Raw genomic sequence first — 17,794 nt, forward strand, 5'->3', positions numbered from 1 at the left:
TAGATGGTCAATATTTTATTTGTATTTAATGCAAGGTGCCAGGAGAAATACTTTTAAATACACTTTTTAAAAATTTAGTTCTAAGTGCCTGCCTGGAAAGTAAAGCGCCAGACCAGTAATGTGCCTGTTAACATGTTGTTATGAGGCCACAGATCTTCTGGACAGGATGGTCATACTTTGGATAAAACAGGCAGAGGAGACCACACTTCTGATTTCCAGCCATGTAATCAACCACCCCCACTCCTTAATTAAGCCTTGACTTCAGTGCTTCAGATTGGGATGAAACCTCTTGACAGCTTAAATGCTAATATAGTTTTCATGCCTTTAAAATGGAAATTAAACTTTCCACCATCAACTTCCCAAACTTTCTGGAACAGCATAATTTTATGCTGTTTTATGACCCTAGGGTCATATGACTCTAGGGTTTATGACCCTAGCCACTTCTTTGGATCCCTGAGTTGGAAAAGCACCTTTTGGAACACAAAGGAAAAGTTTCACACCTCCAATAGTCCTTACCAACCTCATGATGAAGCTTAATTTAGGACATATTTATTTAAGTATATAACAGTACAGGTCACCCAACCAATCAATAACCACCAAAAACCAGTGGTCAACTTGATGACACTTACACAACTGAATAAGAGTTCTAGTATTAGCTCTGCTGCATGGAAAGGGGAGCTGATTCATACTAACACTTTATTGGTTCCCTGCTGTATCATAACACCTCGTTGGCTCTCAGAATAGTCAGTCTCATTGGTTAGTTTTTAATTAAAGAAATCTACTTTATGTTACATAAGGCAGCTGTGTTTTCCTTTTTGTGTTTTCTGGGTATTTGTCCATCCATAACGTTTGAAAGATGTTTCAACATGGTTTGTTTCATTGCTTTCTGCATGAAATTCTGCATGAATGATATATGATTGTACTATTGGAAAATACCAAGATTTTACAATTTAGTTGGGTCTTGTTGGTGGCTCCCTTAGTGGGTCTTGGCAAGTGCCCAACACCATAGACCAGGGGTGTCCAAACTTTTTGGCAGGAGGGCCACATCATCTCTCTGACACTGTGTTGGGGGCCGAATTAATTTACATTTCAAATGTGAATAAATTTACATAAATGAATATATTAGAGATGCAACTTGTATGAATGAATGGAGGTCTTGCAAATAGCTCAAGGCCTATAAAAGTCCTTGCACATAGCAAGGCTAGACTTTCCTTCACTGCCATTGCTGCATCACAGATGTGAAACAGCAAGCAGTGGAGGGAACACTTGTCCCACAGCTCATGCAAGAGGTCAAACAGTCATCTTCACGCTGAGATCAGTTGCGTCAGGCCAGCATGGGTTCCAGCAAGTCTTCGGAGGGCCAGATGCTCATTGGAGACTGGGGGCTCCCTGCGGGCCGAATTGTGAGTCCCTGAGGGCCGCAAGTGGCCCCCGGGCTGGGGTTTGGGCACCCCTGCCATAGACCATTGGCATTGGGCCATCAGAGGCCCCGAGCCTTTCCACTGCCTGCCTCTTCATTGATCCTTGTGCACTTTTTTTTTTCTGTTGAGCCTCTTTGCTGCTCATCAGAAATGTGCATTTCCCAAGTGACCCATCTTCATATCTCCCTATTGCCTTAACGACTCTGAGCTCTCGAAGGACCAACCTGCATGTGATGATTAGTCATGTGTACAGTATTCCTCCCCCTTCTTTTTTTAGCCATAAGCAATCTTGGAGAAGGCAAGTTTAGGCAGATGAATGGCAGGGAAGGAGAGAAGTAGGGTCAGCTTAACCCTATCGCTTCCAGCCAAGTTGCTTTTTGCCCTGCAAAAGGGGGGGGGGAAGATACCTATATGCAGGAAGGTGATATTAAGTGGTGATATTGAGGAGATATTAAGTGGACAAACAGGATAAGAGAAGAAAGGGTTAAGCAGCCTCTTTGTCCCCACCAGTCATCTGCTTAAACTCACAGCCTTGACTTGGGGGAAATCAAATAGGTGGGGACTTGTGATGGAGAAAAGTTTGTTTTGGGGAAAGCATATGAAGAAAGTATGCTGGAAAGGACCAAAAAGCCTGCTAACTAAGCCTAGATCCTTTAAGGAAAAGGATCTATGTAAACAGCACAGCAACTGATGTGGTGTGACCACAGCATTGGCATCTGGAGTGCGACTCCATTGTGAGATGACCAAAACGGCAGGCGGTTTAGGGCTGTGCTGCTTCACGCTGGATGTTTTATTGAATGGGATGTCCTGCAGTCTATGATCCCACTCCTGGCCTGGGAATGATTGATACTCAGGTCAATTTGTGAGGAACTTATGAACCTTGGGCTGCAATCCTATACACAGTTTCCTAGGAGTGAGCCCCTTTGAGCACAGCAGTACTTACTTCTGGGTAGACATGCCTAGGATTGCACTGTTAGTCATAAAGGGAATGGCATAACCTATTTAAATTACAATGTCAGAGATAAGTCTGCCTTGCACAGTTGCAATAGAGCACTGGAAGCAACCTAAAAAGTGTATCCCAGGTGTTAAGCTGCCCAATCCTTAAAAGTTTTCCTAACTTTTCACACTCACCCTTATTGTCCGTCCCCGTCCCCCCCACAGTCAGAGCCTATGGAATTCAGGAGCTTCTTTTGCTCTACTCCAAGGGCTGAAATAAACTCTGCCAAAGGCCACTGAATCCTGCACTTCCTCCCTTCAAATCTCCAATGAGCTCTTCTTGGTAGCTCTAGGTTTAATTAGTTTTCATTGCAATATTAATGACTTGCACAACCCAGTATAACTTTCCTGTTGTACAGCTGGAATCCTCTTATTTAGCATTCTCTCCCTACAAGGGAATCCAAAAGAAGAACTGGCTCTTCCCCACATTTGTCCAGTGAATATGCATTAAAGCCACCTTCCCACTCTTGCATAGTGTTAGACATGCAGTATCGCTTTCACCATTTCCAAACCTGGCAGCATAAAGTAACCGTACCATTTCTTCCAAATGGGATGAAGATGGATTATTCTAGAATGCTCAGGGTAGGATTAGTATTTTGTTAAGGAATATGTATAAAATCAGCCCTTCAGATTCTGTAACAGAAAGTAAAGCCATCTTTGATTTAGAAAAATGCATTAGGTGAAGGTAAAGCTTTCCCCTGCACAGTTGTAGGGGGTAAAGCTTTCCCCTGACTCTAGGGGGTGGTGCTCATCTCCATCTCCAAGCCGAGGGAGCCAGTGTTGTCCTAAGACATCTTCCGTGGTCATGTAGCCAGCATAACTAAATTCCGAAGCACATGGAATGCTGTTTCCTTCCCACCAAAGTGGTACCTATTTATCTACTTGTATTTATATGACCACTTGTTTGCCAAACTGGGCTCTGGCCTATAAAAGCGTAGGCTATAATATATTGTTAGTCTTCAAGGTACAATATACAAAAGTGAGTCATGATTTTCACACAGTGCCTTCAGATTCATTTTAATTGATTTCATTCATTACATTTAACTTCATGAGATGATGCATAATTTGGATTCCACAGTAAAACTGACTGCTTTTCTATTGGAATACAAGTGTTCAGGAATGCATCGTTGTTGTATAATAAAGCACACTGATGACACAGAAGAAAGGGCGAGATGCTGCTGATTTCACAACGTAATTTTGTGGAGAGGACCTGCCGCCTTGGGAATATTCAGAGAGTTCTATAAATAATCAGCATCTGCTGGGAAGAGAAGGGAGAAGGTTTGGGGACAGATCTGGGAATGGAAATGTTGACTGAAGAATTAGTTGGTATCTGTAATTTGGCACTTCCCCAAGGGGGGGGGGAACTTAGAGCTCTGATAATATTGGAAACCAGTGCAGGTATGACAAATCCAGGAGCTCAGCCAAAGATCAGCCAAGATAGGTGGAGTGGAGGCCAGTAGCCTGCCTGTACCACCACTGTAGACATCCTTGCACAGTCATGGCTGCTTTTCCCTCTGCTCAAGCACACATGTGTATGTCCATCAGGGCAATACGCTCCCAGCTCGCTTCAGGAGTGGATCCTTGGAAAATATCCAGTGCCCTTGTCTCCAATTATAGCCCACCACTGACGCTGTGTGCAGTATAAGGCAGTGGGGAAGTCATTTGGCAGAAGTGTTTGGAAATGATATCAGCAGCTAGTGAGATGCATGACTTGTAATGAGTATTGCTGAAAGGAAAGTCTCTACAGCCAGATTGGAAGGCAAATTTAATTTCCTTTGTTTTGTTTTCGTACTTAACCCCACATCCCTTTGGTTCCTTTTCTCCTTTTAAAATCTCCTACTTGTGAGTACAGTGAAACTGTCCATAACCACAGCAACAGCAAGAATTTCAGCCTTGTGTTAACTGTTTGTGCTGCTGTGCATCCAGGTGCACAGTAGGGGGCAGTGTTTTAGGCCCAGAAGAGGTCAGGATTTTGGACTATGAAAATGGATAGCAGCAATTTTCTCTCTCTAGAGGAGTAATGAGGCTTAGTTCTCACCCTGCAGTGTAAGCTAAGCCCACTCCCTCCCCCCCCCTTTTTTTTTTTTTGCTGATCATAGTTAACTGTATGTTTCTGCCTGGTATGGGCTGCAGGGAGGGACGACCCTTCCATGAGACCGGCTGAAGCTGTTGCTGATGGAGCATTCTTCTCTGTCCACCTTCTTGCCTCTACTGTGCATCCTTCTCCTTTCACTCCCTGGGGACAAGACAGGAATTGGAAATGTGGAGGGGAGGAGAGTGTTAAGCTAGAACATTGGAGAGTGGAAGAAAGCCCTCATTGGAAAAGAGGGAAATCATTTGGCATGCTGTCTCAGGTGCCTGAAGATGTTGGGCCAGCTCTGATGTGTGAATGAATTTGAGCTTAAGGGCTGCTCTGAGCAAGATGAGAATGAAGCATCCATAGCTATTCATCTCAACTGTTACCCTGCACATGCCTGGTCTTGGAAACTAAGCAGGGTCAGGCCTGGTTAGTACTTAGATGGGAGACCGCCTGGGAATACCGGGTGCTGTAGGCTTATACCATAGTCTTTCGAGACTGAAGGTTGCCAACCACCATCTTCCCCTTGAACAGGGGTGCCCAAACATTTTGGCAGGAGGGCCACATCATCTTTCTGACACTGTACTGGGGGCTGGGAAAAAAGGATTAATTTACATTTAAAATTTGAATAAATTTAGTTTACATAAATGAATATATTAGAGATGGAACATATGAACGAATGAATGTTTTGCAATAGCTCCAGGCCTATAAAAGACCTTGCACAAAGCAAGTCTGGCCTTTCCTTGACTGTCGCTGCTGCTTCACAGGCGTGAAACAGCAAGAAGTGAATCTCAGTCCACAGCTCTTGCGAAAGGTTGAAGAGCTGACCCTCGTGCTGGGAGCAGTCATGTGGGGCCAGCATGGGCTCCAACAAATGTCTGGCAGGCCAGAAGCTCATTGGAGACTAGGGACTTCCTGCAGGCCAAATTGAGGGTCCCCAAGGGCCACAAAGGACCCCCAGGCTGGGGTTTGGGCACCCCTGCCATAGAAAAGTGAAGAGGAGCCTCAGAGACAGAGGGAGCACATGAAATTGTTGTGAAGTGAGGGTGAGGGAAAATGTCCCAGACTGAACCTGGGCACTGTTTTCCCTCTGAACTGGCTGAATGATCTTGTCACTGCTTTTAAAAACATGGACATCTGCCTTTTTGTAGCTGTTAGTCCACCGTGTTGGTAAGCATGACATACTGCTGTCTTTTAATTGAGAATTAAAACTGCAGTTCTACAGTACATGCAATAAAACCACTATGAGTGTCTCTATTGGAGCACCGAGGCTTCTTTGGTTAATTTTTCTTTGCTTTTTGTGCCACATGGAATGCCCTGAAGTTATGAATGTGGTAATATATCTGACCATAAAAACATGCCTTGAAGGGCCATTATGACTGTGAATTAAACCCATAAATGGAAGGAAACTGGGAGGTGCAACTGAGCTCTTTGTCAAAGTTAATCAGTATTTAGATTCATAAAAAGAGGGAGTCTGCCTGAGATAGTCCTACACTTCAAAAATGCTTGTCTGCTTTCCAGTTTTCGGATCACCTGAACACGACTTGGGGCACACAGCTTATCTAGTTAAATTTTTTTTTGTTGGCATCCTTCAGTCTCGGAAGTCTATGGTGTCACGCTCTGAATGGTGGTTCTGGAACAGAGTGTCCTCTCCAGTGCGCGAAGCCTGGGTAAAGTAGATATGGAGGATAGACTGTTACCCATGCAGCAAATCCCCCCTCTCCACGTCGCTGAAATGGTCCAATGGAAAGGCAGAGGCCAATACAGTTGGTTCCAGCGGCGTCACAGGAGTTGCCAGAACGTGACTGTGTTCAGCCATGAACTGCCTCAGGGACTCCGGCTCCAGATTTTGCCTCGAGGTTGACTCCTGAAGCCTTTTCCATAACTGGATGTAGCCACAAGGCAGTGGAGGTTTGGGATCAGAGTTTTCCTTCTCTCAGATGAGCTGCCTTCCCAGGCTGACGAGTCCCATCTACCCGGTGGCTGTTTAGTCGCCTCTTACAACAAGTACAGCCAAACTGAGGGCCTATTATTATCCCCAGCCCCCAGGGGAAATCTAGTTAAAACCTTTTCTTAAATAAGTAGGAACAGGGTTCTTACTTGTTGGCATCCTTCAGTCTCGGAAGACTATGGTATCACGCTCTGAATGGTGGTTCTGGAACAGAGTGTCCTCTCCGGTGCACGAAGCCTGGGTAAGGGGAGTTCTTAAGGGTTCTTAAAGGGTCCAGGTTAATGGGCTAAAACACCTTAGGTTTGGCAGCCATGTAACCAAAATTCTGCAACTGGAATGATTTTGATCCAAAGGCCTTCAGACTTGTATAAAATCCAGATCTATACAAATGTAAAGAAGTGAAAGGGAAAATGATTTGTGAAAAAATGATAGAATAAATGAAAAAAAATGTAGAACAGGAAATTCTTGATATGATCACCAAGAATTGCAGTTATTAAAGTAATTGTCCAAAATCTTTTAAACATTCTATACAGAAAATTATCATTGGGACTCCTAGAGTAATATTGTTTACATCTGAGCTAGCAGTGCCCCCCTCCCAAAATGGAATTAGCTTGGCCCCTCTGCAACGATGGCTGAACAACAAAGTATGGAACAGCCCCTGATATATTTATTTAATTCTTACATTCCCACTTTCCTTGCAAGTTGCTCATGGCAGGTTAGATTCAGGAATAATGACTAGCACTGGTGCACACTGGTGCACAGACCACTTTTGCAGCTGGGTAATGTGGTAACTGGTCATGATGCTGCCTCTGGGCATTTGACAGTAATGTGCCCAACTGCATGATCATCACATGAGTTCCAAGACTGAACAGGAATTTGAACTCAACTTGATACACCACTAATCACCATACCTTGTAGTAGCTCTTGTATACACCATAGCACGATGAGGCCACAAAGTCTGTTTGTGTTCTGTTCCCAACTTGGGTGGGATGCTGTGGGGGCCATGGATTGGCACGACCATTGAGAGGAATCACTGTCTGTGTACTGGAATTCTAAATCAGTGAAGTGCTGCAGTCTGCATACTGTATTGGAATGAGGACTGGAATGTGCATCTAGAAAAAAAGCAATGCTTCCAACTCTCTGCATTCATCTGCTCATCTGCTCTGTCTTCTGGTTGCAATATATGATCCAACATCTGATGGAGGCTTGCGCAGGTGAATGTGGAAGAACCAGTTCTGCATATGTGTTGCTGAATCCCCTGTCAACTATGACATGCAAAACAGGTATTCTACCAGCACTATGGTGCCTTTTGTGTGCATAACAGGGATTGGGGAAACTGCAGGATAACAAATCCTAGGCAAGCATTTGAGCATTTGATCCACTAATGATACGAGTTCCAGAGGCTTCAGAATGCTTACGGAAGTTGAGGTAGATGGAAGAGTTAAAATAGAAACATTGGCTATATCTGTGTGACTCTGAGATCCAGAATAAAATGCACTGAAGGTACTAGGAGAATAATGCAAAAGTTTTGTACTAAAGACCTTTTCCATGCAATGAAAACCTTCTTAATAGTTCTTTAAAGTTGAGTTTGTTGACTATAAGGTTGCCAGTTGCCAGATGCAGGACTTCTTTGGTGGTGGCTTCTCAACTGTGGAATACCTTCCCTGGAGAGATCCAGCAAGCCCCTCTTTTCTTTCCTTTAGGTGATGCTGTGAAGATCTTTTTATTTCAGTATATGTCTGGAGTTTTCTTTGGCTGTTAGCTTTCTGCTGCAGTCTTTTAGTATATTCTCTAGTCACAGCTGTACTGGTAGTTTTAATTCATGTGTTCAAATTGTGTTGTGCCTTATTTTAATATATTACACACATCCCGCTTTGAATATACTGAACAGAAAAGCCAACTGGAAAAGGAATAAATAAATTATTCCTGAATGGTGCAGAGAAATGTACAGTATGGCCTTCCAGGTGTAATGCTGGGGAAATGCTTCCCCGCCATTAAATTCTCAAGATAATCTGCCTTCACTGCAGATGCAAACATACCTCCCCTTGCCTCCCCCCATCCCACATATACTGCGGTTCTTTGGACTGCCTGCTTTTTGAAATATGGACTCTTGAACTAATGGCTGAGGGCTGGTCCCCACAGGCATGAAGTTCCTGCAGCTACTGTGCACTCCTTGGCAACTGACTCACTTAAACAGCTCAGGCTTGAATGTCCTCCCCACCCCAACCCCCAAACAGCTGTGCTGACTCTTCAGCCTGGCCCTGAGGACCTGTCCATGTTTTCCTTCTGACACTTGAGTCTTCTCGGATGAGGTGGCCATCAGAAATTCAGCCAGGCCTTCATTTCTTCAAGTGTAATGATGAATGCGTATCTGGGCCTGCATGGTTGTGGTGGTGGTTTTGATGCTGTTGGCCAGAAGTCGCTGCCTGGCTGTCTTGCTACTTGTCTTCATGTTAAACAATTCTTACTTACAGATACTAAGCTGTGATTGGAGGCCAAGCTTGGGCCAAAGCCAAAAGGGATTAATGGAATGAAGGCAGGAGCAGGTATGCAATCAATCTGTGGCTATGGCTCAGACTCCATGGGTGCTGAGGTTGGGCACAACTTGCTCCTTGTTCCCACAGCTGTGATCAGCTTGAGTAACAGTTTTGTTCTGCACAGCTGACGACAACCCCTGCTTCATATTCACAATAGTGCAGCTCGGCCTGAAGATCACCTGCAGCGCCCCACCTATGATCTCATATGGTATTGCAAGCAACGGACCAACAGTACTGGACTGTCTTTTTCTATGAAGGGTGCTTCTGGTATTGGCTTTCAGAGGACAGTCGGGCAACGCTGTGCCTCGGAGAACGCAGCATAGCGATGCATCTGTCCAGCTCTGATGATGAAACGGGCTATTTCTGAAATGACTCCATCCAAGACAATCATGTGTACAACTCATGGGTGCATTTTGGGATTCTTATTTTTAATGATGACTTTCACCCAAACATTTTGCGCCCGCCACCTGATGGGTATGAAAGTGCAGCGGTTTATGGTTTGAATCACCCTTGGAGGCTGCCCAATCGCAGAACATTATATTCTGTCACTTAGTTATCTCTGAAGCGCTGCCAGCGGCAAAGCTGAGTGTAAAAATAGCTTATGAGTGCCTGCCTGTTACTTGACACTGCATGGTTATTCCAATACGTATGTTTGCCTCTTCCCCACCATGTTCTCCACTTGGTTTCTCCTTGCCTGAGATATATTTAAGTACGCTTTACTGACTGTGGATTTCTTCCTCTCTTCATTTCACCTGTCTGGGCAGGTCTTGATGGGCAAAGACTTGGCTCCTTCGACTTTGAAAACCACGGTCCTCATTCAGAGTCACATTGAAAAAAGGGAACCCATGAAGGATATGGTTTACAGGAAGTGTGAAGGGTAAGCAGAGTGCTGTGAAATGACATGTGCTGGGCAGTTGGTTCGACTGAAGGCAGCAGCAGCACCACCACGGCCCTCTCTCCCTGATCAATAAATGTGGAGGCAGAAGGTAAGGTGTGAGAAAACGGCATGGACTACGATGTTGCGAGTGTGATGGATGGTTCTGACTGCCCACAAGTGCAGCATGGCACACTTGCCTGCTCTCTCAAAAGCTCTCTCAAAAGCAGAAAAACTAGCCTTCTTATGGATCTCTCTCTCTCTCTCTCTCTCTCTCCCCCCCCCCAATTAACTCAAGCTGCCAAGGCAGTCAAGTACAAAGCTATTAGGATGGCAATCCTATGCACACTTTCTTGAGAGCCAGTGTCACTGAACTCTGTGGGATTTATTTCTGAGTAAACATGCATAGAATAAGTAAATTGTGTCTAAATACCAACAAAGGCTGTAATGTTTGATGGCAGTGTTGATCACATTCCATTTGATTTTCTAGCTGAAAATGGGCCACCATAAATATCCGACATGTTTGATATCAGGAGGCGGGGAATGCTGTTTGACACACAATCCAACATAAACATTTTTCCAGACAGAAGTTAATCTAATGGCAGCTAAGTATTCTAAAATCAATTAAATGCTCAAGCCCTGCTATGAAGCTAGGAAAGCATTCCTGGGACTATTAATTGTGTCTCTGTGTTTCAGTGGCAAGTATTTTCAGTCACTTGGTCTGTTTAGGTTCACTTGTCAAGGGAGTTCCTTGGCTGAGACTAGACAAAGAATTCACTTTCATTTTTTCCAGGTATATTAGACAAAGAGACAAGCCAATGGAATTTGGAAAATCCAAATGATTGTGTGGTTCATAATCTCTAGATAAATAAAGCAGGAGAAAGGTTTTGTGTCTTCACCTCTGCAGCAAGGAACAAGTGAATGGGCAATTGAGACGTTTTATTTTAAGGCAACAGCTTTTGTATTTATGCCTAGAGCTGAGGGTTGTAATAGCACTGCTTAGGGGACATTGTCCAAAAATGCCCCGAAAGGAAACAGGGGTGGTGCCACAAATAGGGCCCTGTGGGGGCATGCGCTGAGGGCCCTGTAGGTGACCTCCTGGGATGATCCACCCTCTTTGGAAACTGTGACATCGCTCACAGCCGCATCTGAAGCCTCCTTTAAAAATGTGGAGTCATGTCTAGTCACATAGCAATCCCCAAAGGGAATTCGTCACAGAAGCCTTCTCTTGAGGGCCCCTGAAGCAAGCCTCTTAGTATCTGGGAAAGGGAGTGAGAAAGAAAAGCCCATTTAGATTCTTTTGCTTTCCTTCTTCACCACCCCAGAGGCCAATGCCAGGGTAAGTTGGGGAAAAACCTCTTTCACCTGCTGGTTTCCCAGCCAGTGGTTGCTGTGTCCCACCTGTGGCAGTAAACTGCAGGGGGGCATGTGGGGAGTGATCATGTGCACAAAGGCCCCAAACATGGGGATGCTCTAGGGCCCAGTGCACTCTGTCTGGTGCTTGCCTCCAAAGGAAGGCTAGAAAGACCTATTGGGAGAGAATGATAGCTTATTCTATATTCTAGTCCAGGGGTGTCTAAAGTTTTCGGCAGGAGGGCCACATCGTCTCTCTGACACCGTTTCGGGGGCCAGGGAAAAAAAGAATTAATTTACATTTAAAATTTGAATAAATTTACATAAGTTTACATAAATGAATATATTAAAGGTGAACTTATATGACTGAATGAAGGTCTTGCAATAGCTCAAGGCCTATAAAAAGCCTTGTACAAAGCAAGGCTGGCCTTTCCTTTGCTGCCGCTGCTGCATCACAGACATGAAACAAGAAGTAGTGGAGAGAGCCCTCATCCCACAGCTCATGTGAGAGGTCAAACAGTCACACTCACGCTGAGAGCAGTTGTGTCAGGCCAGTGCGGGCTCCAACAAATCTCCGGAGGGCCAGAGGCTCATTGGAGACTGGGGGCTCCCTGAGGGCCTCATTGAGAGGCCTCGAGGGCTGCAAGTGGTCCCAGGGCCAGGGTTTGGGCACCCCTGTTCTAGTCCGTACAACTTATGAGAAACTAAGAAATGCCATTCGGGGTCAGACTAAAGACCCTATCTAGCCCAGCACTCTGTATCTAGGGCTTTGGCTTATCCACATGTGGGCATAGTCTAGGTTTGTCAGACTTTCTGAGCTCAGATACGAGAGACAGGGAACAAGGTTTGGGAGCTGAGAGTTGGTAAGGGAGTAGAACCAGTATGGTATTGGAATGGGGATGGGACCTAGTAGGACAGTAGGCCAAAGCCTGGTGGCTCATGGTGGAGCCAGGTGAACGGGTGGGAGTTAGGGTCCTAAAAGCAAAAGCTCTCATTGAGCCAATCAGAAAATAACCTGCCCCTTTGTTTCTCTCTGTGACCCTGAGAATTTAGTCATTCCCCCAGAAGCCTGAAGAAGGAGGCTAAAATCCTGTATATCAGGTTAGATCCTAGACCTGGTGATACTAGTGCAGCTATACTTTGGCCCTGAAACAAGGGAGACACCAAGATAATGTGCATTTAACCTTGACTCGTGGTGCATTATTCTCCATAGCTTCATAGCCATGACCAAGTCAAGCAGCAGTGGGCAGACCTCAGTGCCCTGTGCCACCTAATCCTTTCTCTGGCTCCTGTGCTCCTTGGCCACCACAGCCACTTCCAAAGCTGGATCTTGTATAGGCGATTGCCTACCGCTACCACCACAACATTCCCAGCAGCAGCAACCTCACCATTCTTCAGAGTAACACTGTGCAGAATCCACTGTCTGCTGGTGTTCCCTGTAATGGTGGATTTCATCCAAAGGTGGATCCAAAGGGGAAGACCATGGGTGTGTGCCCCCCCCAACTGACACCAGAGGGGAAAAGTGCTTACTGGGATGGGAAACAGCCCAAGCATGACTGGGAGCCCAGGTCTACCATTTGGAAGAGGAGGAATGGGAGCCCAGGTCTATCCACCTGGAAGAGGTGGAACAGGAGCCCAGGTCTACCTAGCTGGTAGATCTGGATTTCAAGTCCAAGTAGGAGCCCAGATCTACCTGCCCAGCAAACCAGACATGGAGGCCAGTTCAACCAGGAGCCCAGGTCTACGCAGCTGGTAGATCTGGGCTTCAGTCTGGGCAGGAGCCCAGGTCTACCCACCCAGCAAACTTTGGCCATGGAGGCCAGTTCAACTGGGAGCTCAGGTCTACCCAGCCAGTAGATCTGGGCTCCAAGTCCATGTGGGAGCCCAGGTCTACCTGCCCAGCAAACCTCAGCCATGGAGAACATAAAGTTCAACTTGGAGCCCAGGTCTACCTACCTGGTTGACCTGGGCTCTGGAACTAGTAGTGCTCATGCCACCCCCCCCCCCCAAATGCAAACACTGAATCTGCCGCTGATTTCATCACAGCAATACCTGAGATGTTTTCTGGAGAAGAGTCAAAACTCAGTTGTGGATGTTTCAGTGCTAGGCCATCCCAAACTTGTGAATGGCCCTCCCAACAATGGCTAATCAGAGTTCTCAGGAAAACTCACAAGCAAAAGAAAACCATAGCCATCTCCTTTTGTACACCCCAGCATCTGGTAAACAGATGCTAGCAAACATGTCATGGAATATCAAGATTCCTCACCTTCATTTGCCTTTCCTCACCTAGAGGGACTTTTAGCTTTTAAAAAGACAAATGCTAACTTATGAACTACACAGATTTAGACTGGACAAGTTCTGCTTTTAGCTGACATTGGTTTGACATGTGCTCCCCCACACACAGTTTGTAGATTATGCTCATACTTAGCATAGACCTTGGTTTACCTCCCTTGAACAGCTAGCTGGCAAAATGCTTGCTAAGATGTGACCATCTACCAAAGTTGAAGGTTATGGCAGGGGCTGAGGAAGAAATAGCTGAATCCTTGGAGCATGAGCCAGACCCTGGGAAACTGAACACCTTCTCATGCCTCCCTCTGCTGCTGCTCTAAGCGGTTGGTCTCCTGTGCCTTGGGCTTTGATTATGTCTCCTTTGGTGTTAACAAGAGCTGAGGTCAGGGCTCTTGAGAAGGAAGCCCAAAAGTTGACAGGCAGAGACATGCAGGAACAAAAGAATGGAGGGACTTTAAGACTGAAAGGCTCTGGGGTGCCACAAAGTATGGCCCAATTAATTGCTGTTGTTGTGGATTACACTGCAGATTTGTTACAATCTGATTGCCATGTATTCTGTGTATTTAGACTGTGTGAGCCCTTATGTGCAGAAAGGTGAGGTCTGTAGTTTTCGAGTATATGATATGCTTGCAAAAATCAGGCTGCAAACCTATACACACATTCCTGAGAGTAAATCCCATTGAACTCAATGGGACTTACTTCTGAGTAGACATGCCTAGGCTATCAATCATCGATCCAACTGATCTGACCCAGAACAAGTTCTTTCCTGACAGAAATGGTGGAGAGACAGAATTTGACAGTCCCTCGTCCCAAAGCATAATTTCTTCATGGCTCAAAGCCAAGGCAGTGTGTAAATAGGACTTGGTTTATTGTTAAGTAAGGGCTCCCAACTCATGGGCACTGAACACACAACCACCAGGGGAGATTTCAATGTGTGCGTCAGTGGGGCTTGACTGGCAGGTGTGATCCTGTCCTTCCTCATGGGGGCAGGGGTGACCATTGTGTTGGAGCAACCATTAATATATCCCTACATGTTCTCAAACTGGGATCCAACTTTTAGTGATTCACGAAATTGACAGGGAAGATTAGGCTGTGTTCACCCGGGGTTAAACAAGCTGCTACTTGGGGGGGAACACTGCTGCCCAATCACCAGAATAGGCCCACCCCTTGGCATTTATAAATCAGGCAGCAGCCTCTAGGGCCTCTAAAAAGTTTGGGAACCACTGCCCTAGAGTATTTATAAAACCTACTATAACCTACTATATATTTGAGGTTCTAACTTTAGCAGGTGGGTTTTTCGGTAATAACGAAATAAAAACATATCACTACTTTCTGCACTTCTAATTTTTGTAAAAAACATAAAAAAATTATGCTGGTTCATTCACATCAACAGAGAGTCATCAGCGCTCTTTAGTATCCTTGGTACACAGTCCTCCAGCCTCCTAAGCATAAGCAAGTTCATGATATGTGGGGGTTCCTCAGTCCCTCTTTTTTTGTGGTTCCTCAAGTCTATGATGTATGGTTCCGTAGGCCTTGCTGTCATCCAGTGGACAACTGCCTTATCTCTCCTACATTTTCCCCCCAGTCTCACATTACTTTGGGCTGTCCTCCCACGCAGCTTTCTCCTGTTTTCTTCCTCTGACATAAGTTTAACAGTTTACCTTCAGCCCAATCCTACTGGGCTGCTGTTATGGCGGAATGCGAGTTCCACTGGTGCCGGGTGCTGAAAAGCAGCCAGCGCAAGCTACTGATGGAATGTGCATCCCAGCAGACCTTGGACAGCCCATCAGAGCAGATAGGCCCAGTGCAGGGGATGGAACTGAGCGGGGGAGGGCAAAATGGGGAGGAGATGGGGACGACGATAGGCGGAGGGAAGGGGCAGGTTCAGCAGTGCACACCAAATACAAGCCCCCTACTTAGGCCTGATCTGCCTGCATGATCAACTCAGACTTGTGACAGCTCTAGAGCTGGCACAGATCCAAGTTGACACATAGTAGCTTCTGGGGTTTACCTTGGGGCAAGGGGAAGCAAAGGTCACCTTATCCCGAGGGGACCTCCAGTTGCCAAAAACCCCTTACTGCTGCATTGGTGCGTGGGGAGTTAGGTAGGATTCAGTCACTGACTTATTATTCATTCAAGTTGGGTATCAAGAAAACATATAAAGGTACAATAAAATGCAATATAAACAACCGGCTCAGTTTAGATGGCACTTCTATTGCTCAACCATCATGTGCTAAAAGATGTGCACATTCAAGTTCTGGCCCTTCATCTCCATTGCAGCTGAGTTGGAGCTACTTCGCTTAACTGCAGGATGGTGTTAGTCCAAACACCCTCTCCCATGTAAGCAAGGAAACTAACAGCCCAGTTCTATCCTCTCCAGCAGTGCTGGTTACAGCGGCGCCAAAATGGCTACTGCTATATCCAGCAGGGTCAGGGAAGGCACTAAAGTTCTCCTCAGAGAGAGGCGACTTTCATCCCCTTACCCCCAGTAAAGCCCCTGCCCCCGCAATGGGGCTACTCGAGTCTGCGACAGCTATTTTGCTGGCGCAGACTTGAGAAGCCTTGTGTTGGGCTTTGCAGCCCAATGTGGGGTATAGGATCCTCTGCTGGTCCCACCCTGGAACATTTCCCCCCACTCCCAAAAGCTGCACCACCGCCTGGCGGGGCTACTTACCGTTAGCAGCTTCATGGACTCCTCCTCCTGGCTCTGAGGCCCACTACCAGCACTCCCTCCTTGCTGCAACACCCAGCACCAGTGGTATACTTATACCACTGGTGCTCGAGCCCATAGGATTGGGCTTTAAATTCTTTAGAAGTGTAGCCTTTCCAAGATGTGTGTTTAATCTGCAGCTGTTGGTTTTTGCATGTCAAATGTGAGGTGGGTCAGACAATAGAAGTGTTCCCTGAACCAGGCTGATACCCCAAAACAGTAGCAGACTAGCGTGGGAATTGGTGAAGGGACTCTGATTCCCTGTCTTGGAAAGGAACTGGGGCATCTCTGTTTCCTTTTGCTACTAGCTTGTCAATTCTAACACTCTTTTTGCCCCCTTTGGCCAGAATTGCAGGGTGACCGAGGGAAGGAGCAAAATTATTTGTGGCAGTGGCAGGTGTACAAATTCAGCAGGCATTGAGGAGTCAGATTGAACAGCAGAAGATTAGTGGTAATTATAAATAAAGCTTCAAAGATAGCAGTTAATTTGAGCCAGGGCTTGGCCCTAGGCCTGGAACCTGGTTTGAATGTCAGGTGTCAGCCCTAGAACATAGTGGAAGTAGTAATACAGAAGAGTGCATCTGAGCATGTGTAAGATGCCATTCTCCTGTCATTCAGTAACCTCAGCCTTCTTCTACACATCAGGCAGGCTGAAAGCAAATGAGGGAAGGCTGGAGAAGATATGGGAGTCATAAGGATTGAACAGTGCCTCTTGTCACAGATCTTGGAGCTTGCAGCACCAATGTGTATGCTTGGCTTGCACTCTCATTTTCCAGTAGTTTTTCCTCTGCCCAAATACCCACCCATGAAGTCCATGATCATCTTATCCCATCCACCCACCTCTCTGTCTCGGCTGCTGTCTTAGATGATATCTTGAGTTATAGATACAAAATTCTCACGACATGACCGAGCCAATGCCGGCATCTCTGTTTCAGCAGTGCATACATGCTAGGGATTCCAGCACGTTCCAGGACTGTGTTGTTTGGAACTTTGTCCTGCCAGGTGATGCCGAGAATGCGCCGGAGGCAGCGCATGTGGAAAGCGTTCAGTTTCCTCTCCTGTTGTGAGCGAAGAGTCCATGACTCGCTGCAGTACAGAAGTGTACTGAGGATGCAAGCTCTGTAGATCTGGATCTTGGTATGTTCTGGATCCCAAAGGATCTCCTCTATGGAGAACTCGTGCAAGGAAAGCGCCCTATAGGTAGACCACAGCTGCGATACAAGGACATCTGCAAGAGGGATCTGAAGGCCTTAGGAGTGGACCTCAACAGGTGGGAAACCCTGGCCTCTGAGCGGTCCGCTTGGAGGCAGGCTGTGCAGCATGGCCTTTCCCAGTTTGAAGAGACACTTTGCCAGCAGTCTGAGGCAAAGAGGCAAAGAAGGAAGGCCATAGCCAGGGAGACAGACCAGGGACAGACTGCACTTGCTCCCGGTGTGGAAGGGATTGTCACTCCCGGATTGGCCTTTTCAGCCACACTAGACGCTGTGCCAGAACCACCTTTCAGAGCGCGATACCATAGTCTTTCGAGACTGAAGGTTGCCAATACAATACAAGATACAAAATTGCAGATGCCCCAGTTAATTAGA

At 46.2% G+C, this 17,794-nt stretch overlaps 1 protein-coding gene across 3 annotated transcripts in view; it reads left to right on the forward strand.

Annotated features, from left to right (window-relative positions):
- The first annotated feature begins 9,643 nt into the window (after positions 1-9,643).
- C3H10orf71 (chromosome 3 C10orf71 homolog) overlaps positions 9,644-17,794 on the forward strand; it is a 49,281-nt gene continuing 41,130 nt past the window's right edge. For 2 of the 3 annotated variants that reach the window (XM_066622650.1, XM_066622649.1), the window contains exon 1: positions 9,644-9,859. In XM_066622650.1, the coding sequence (XP_066478747.1) occupies positions 9,753-9,859 (107 nt within the window). In that variant the 5' untranslated portion in view covers positions 9,644-9,752. Of the gene's footprint in view, positions 9,969-17,794 lie in introns of all 3 variants that reach the window. The other variant, XM_066622646.1, reaches the window with a different exon arrangement.

This window comes from Tiliqua scincoides, chromosome 3, assembly GCF_035046505.1.
Source record: "Tiliqua scincoides isolate rTilSci1 chromosome 3, rTilSci1.hap2, whole genome shotgun sequence".
NCBI lineage: Eukaryota > Metazoa > Chordata > Lepidosauria > Squamata > Scincidae > Tiliqua > Tiliqua scincoides.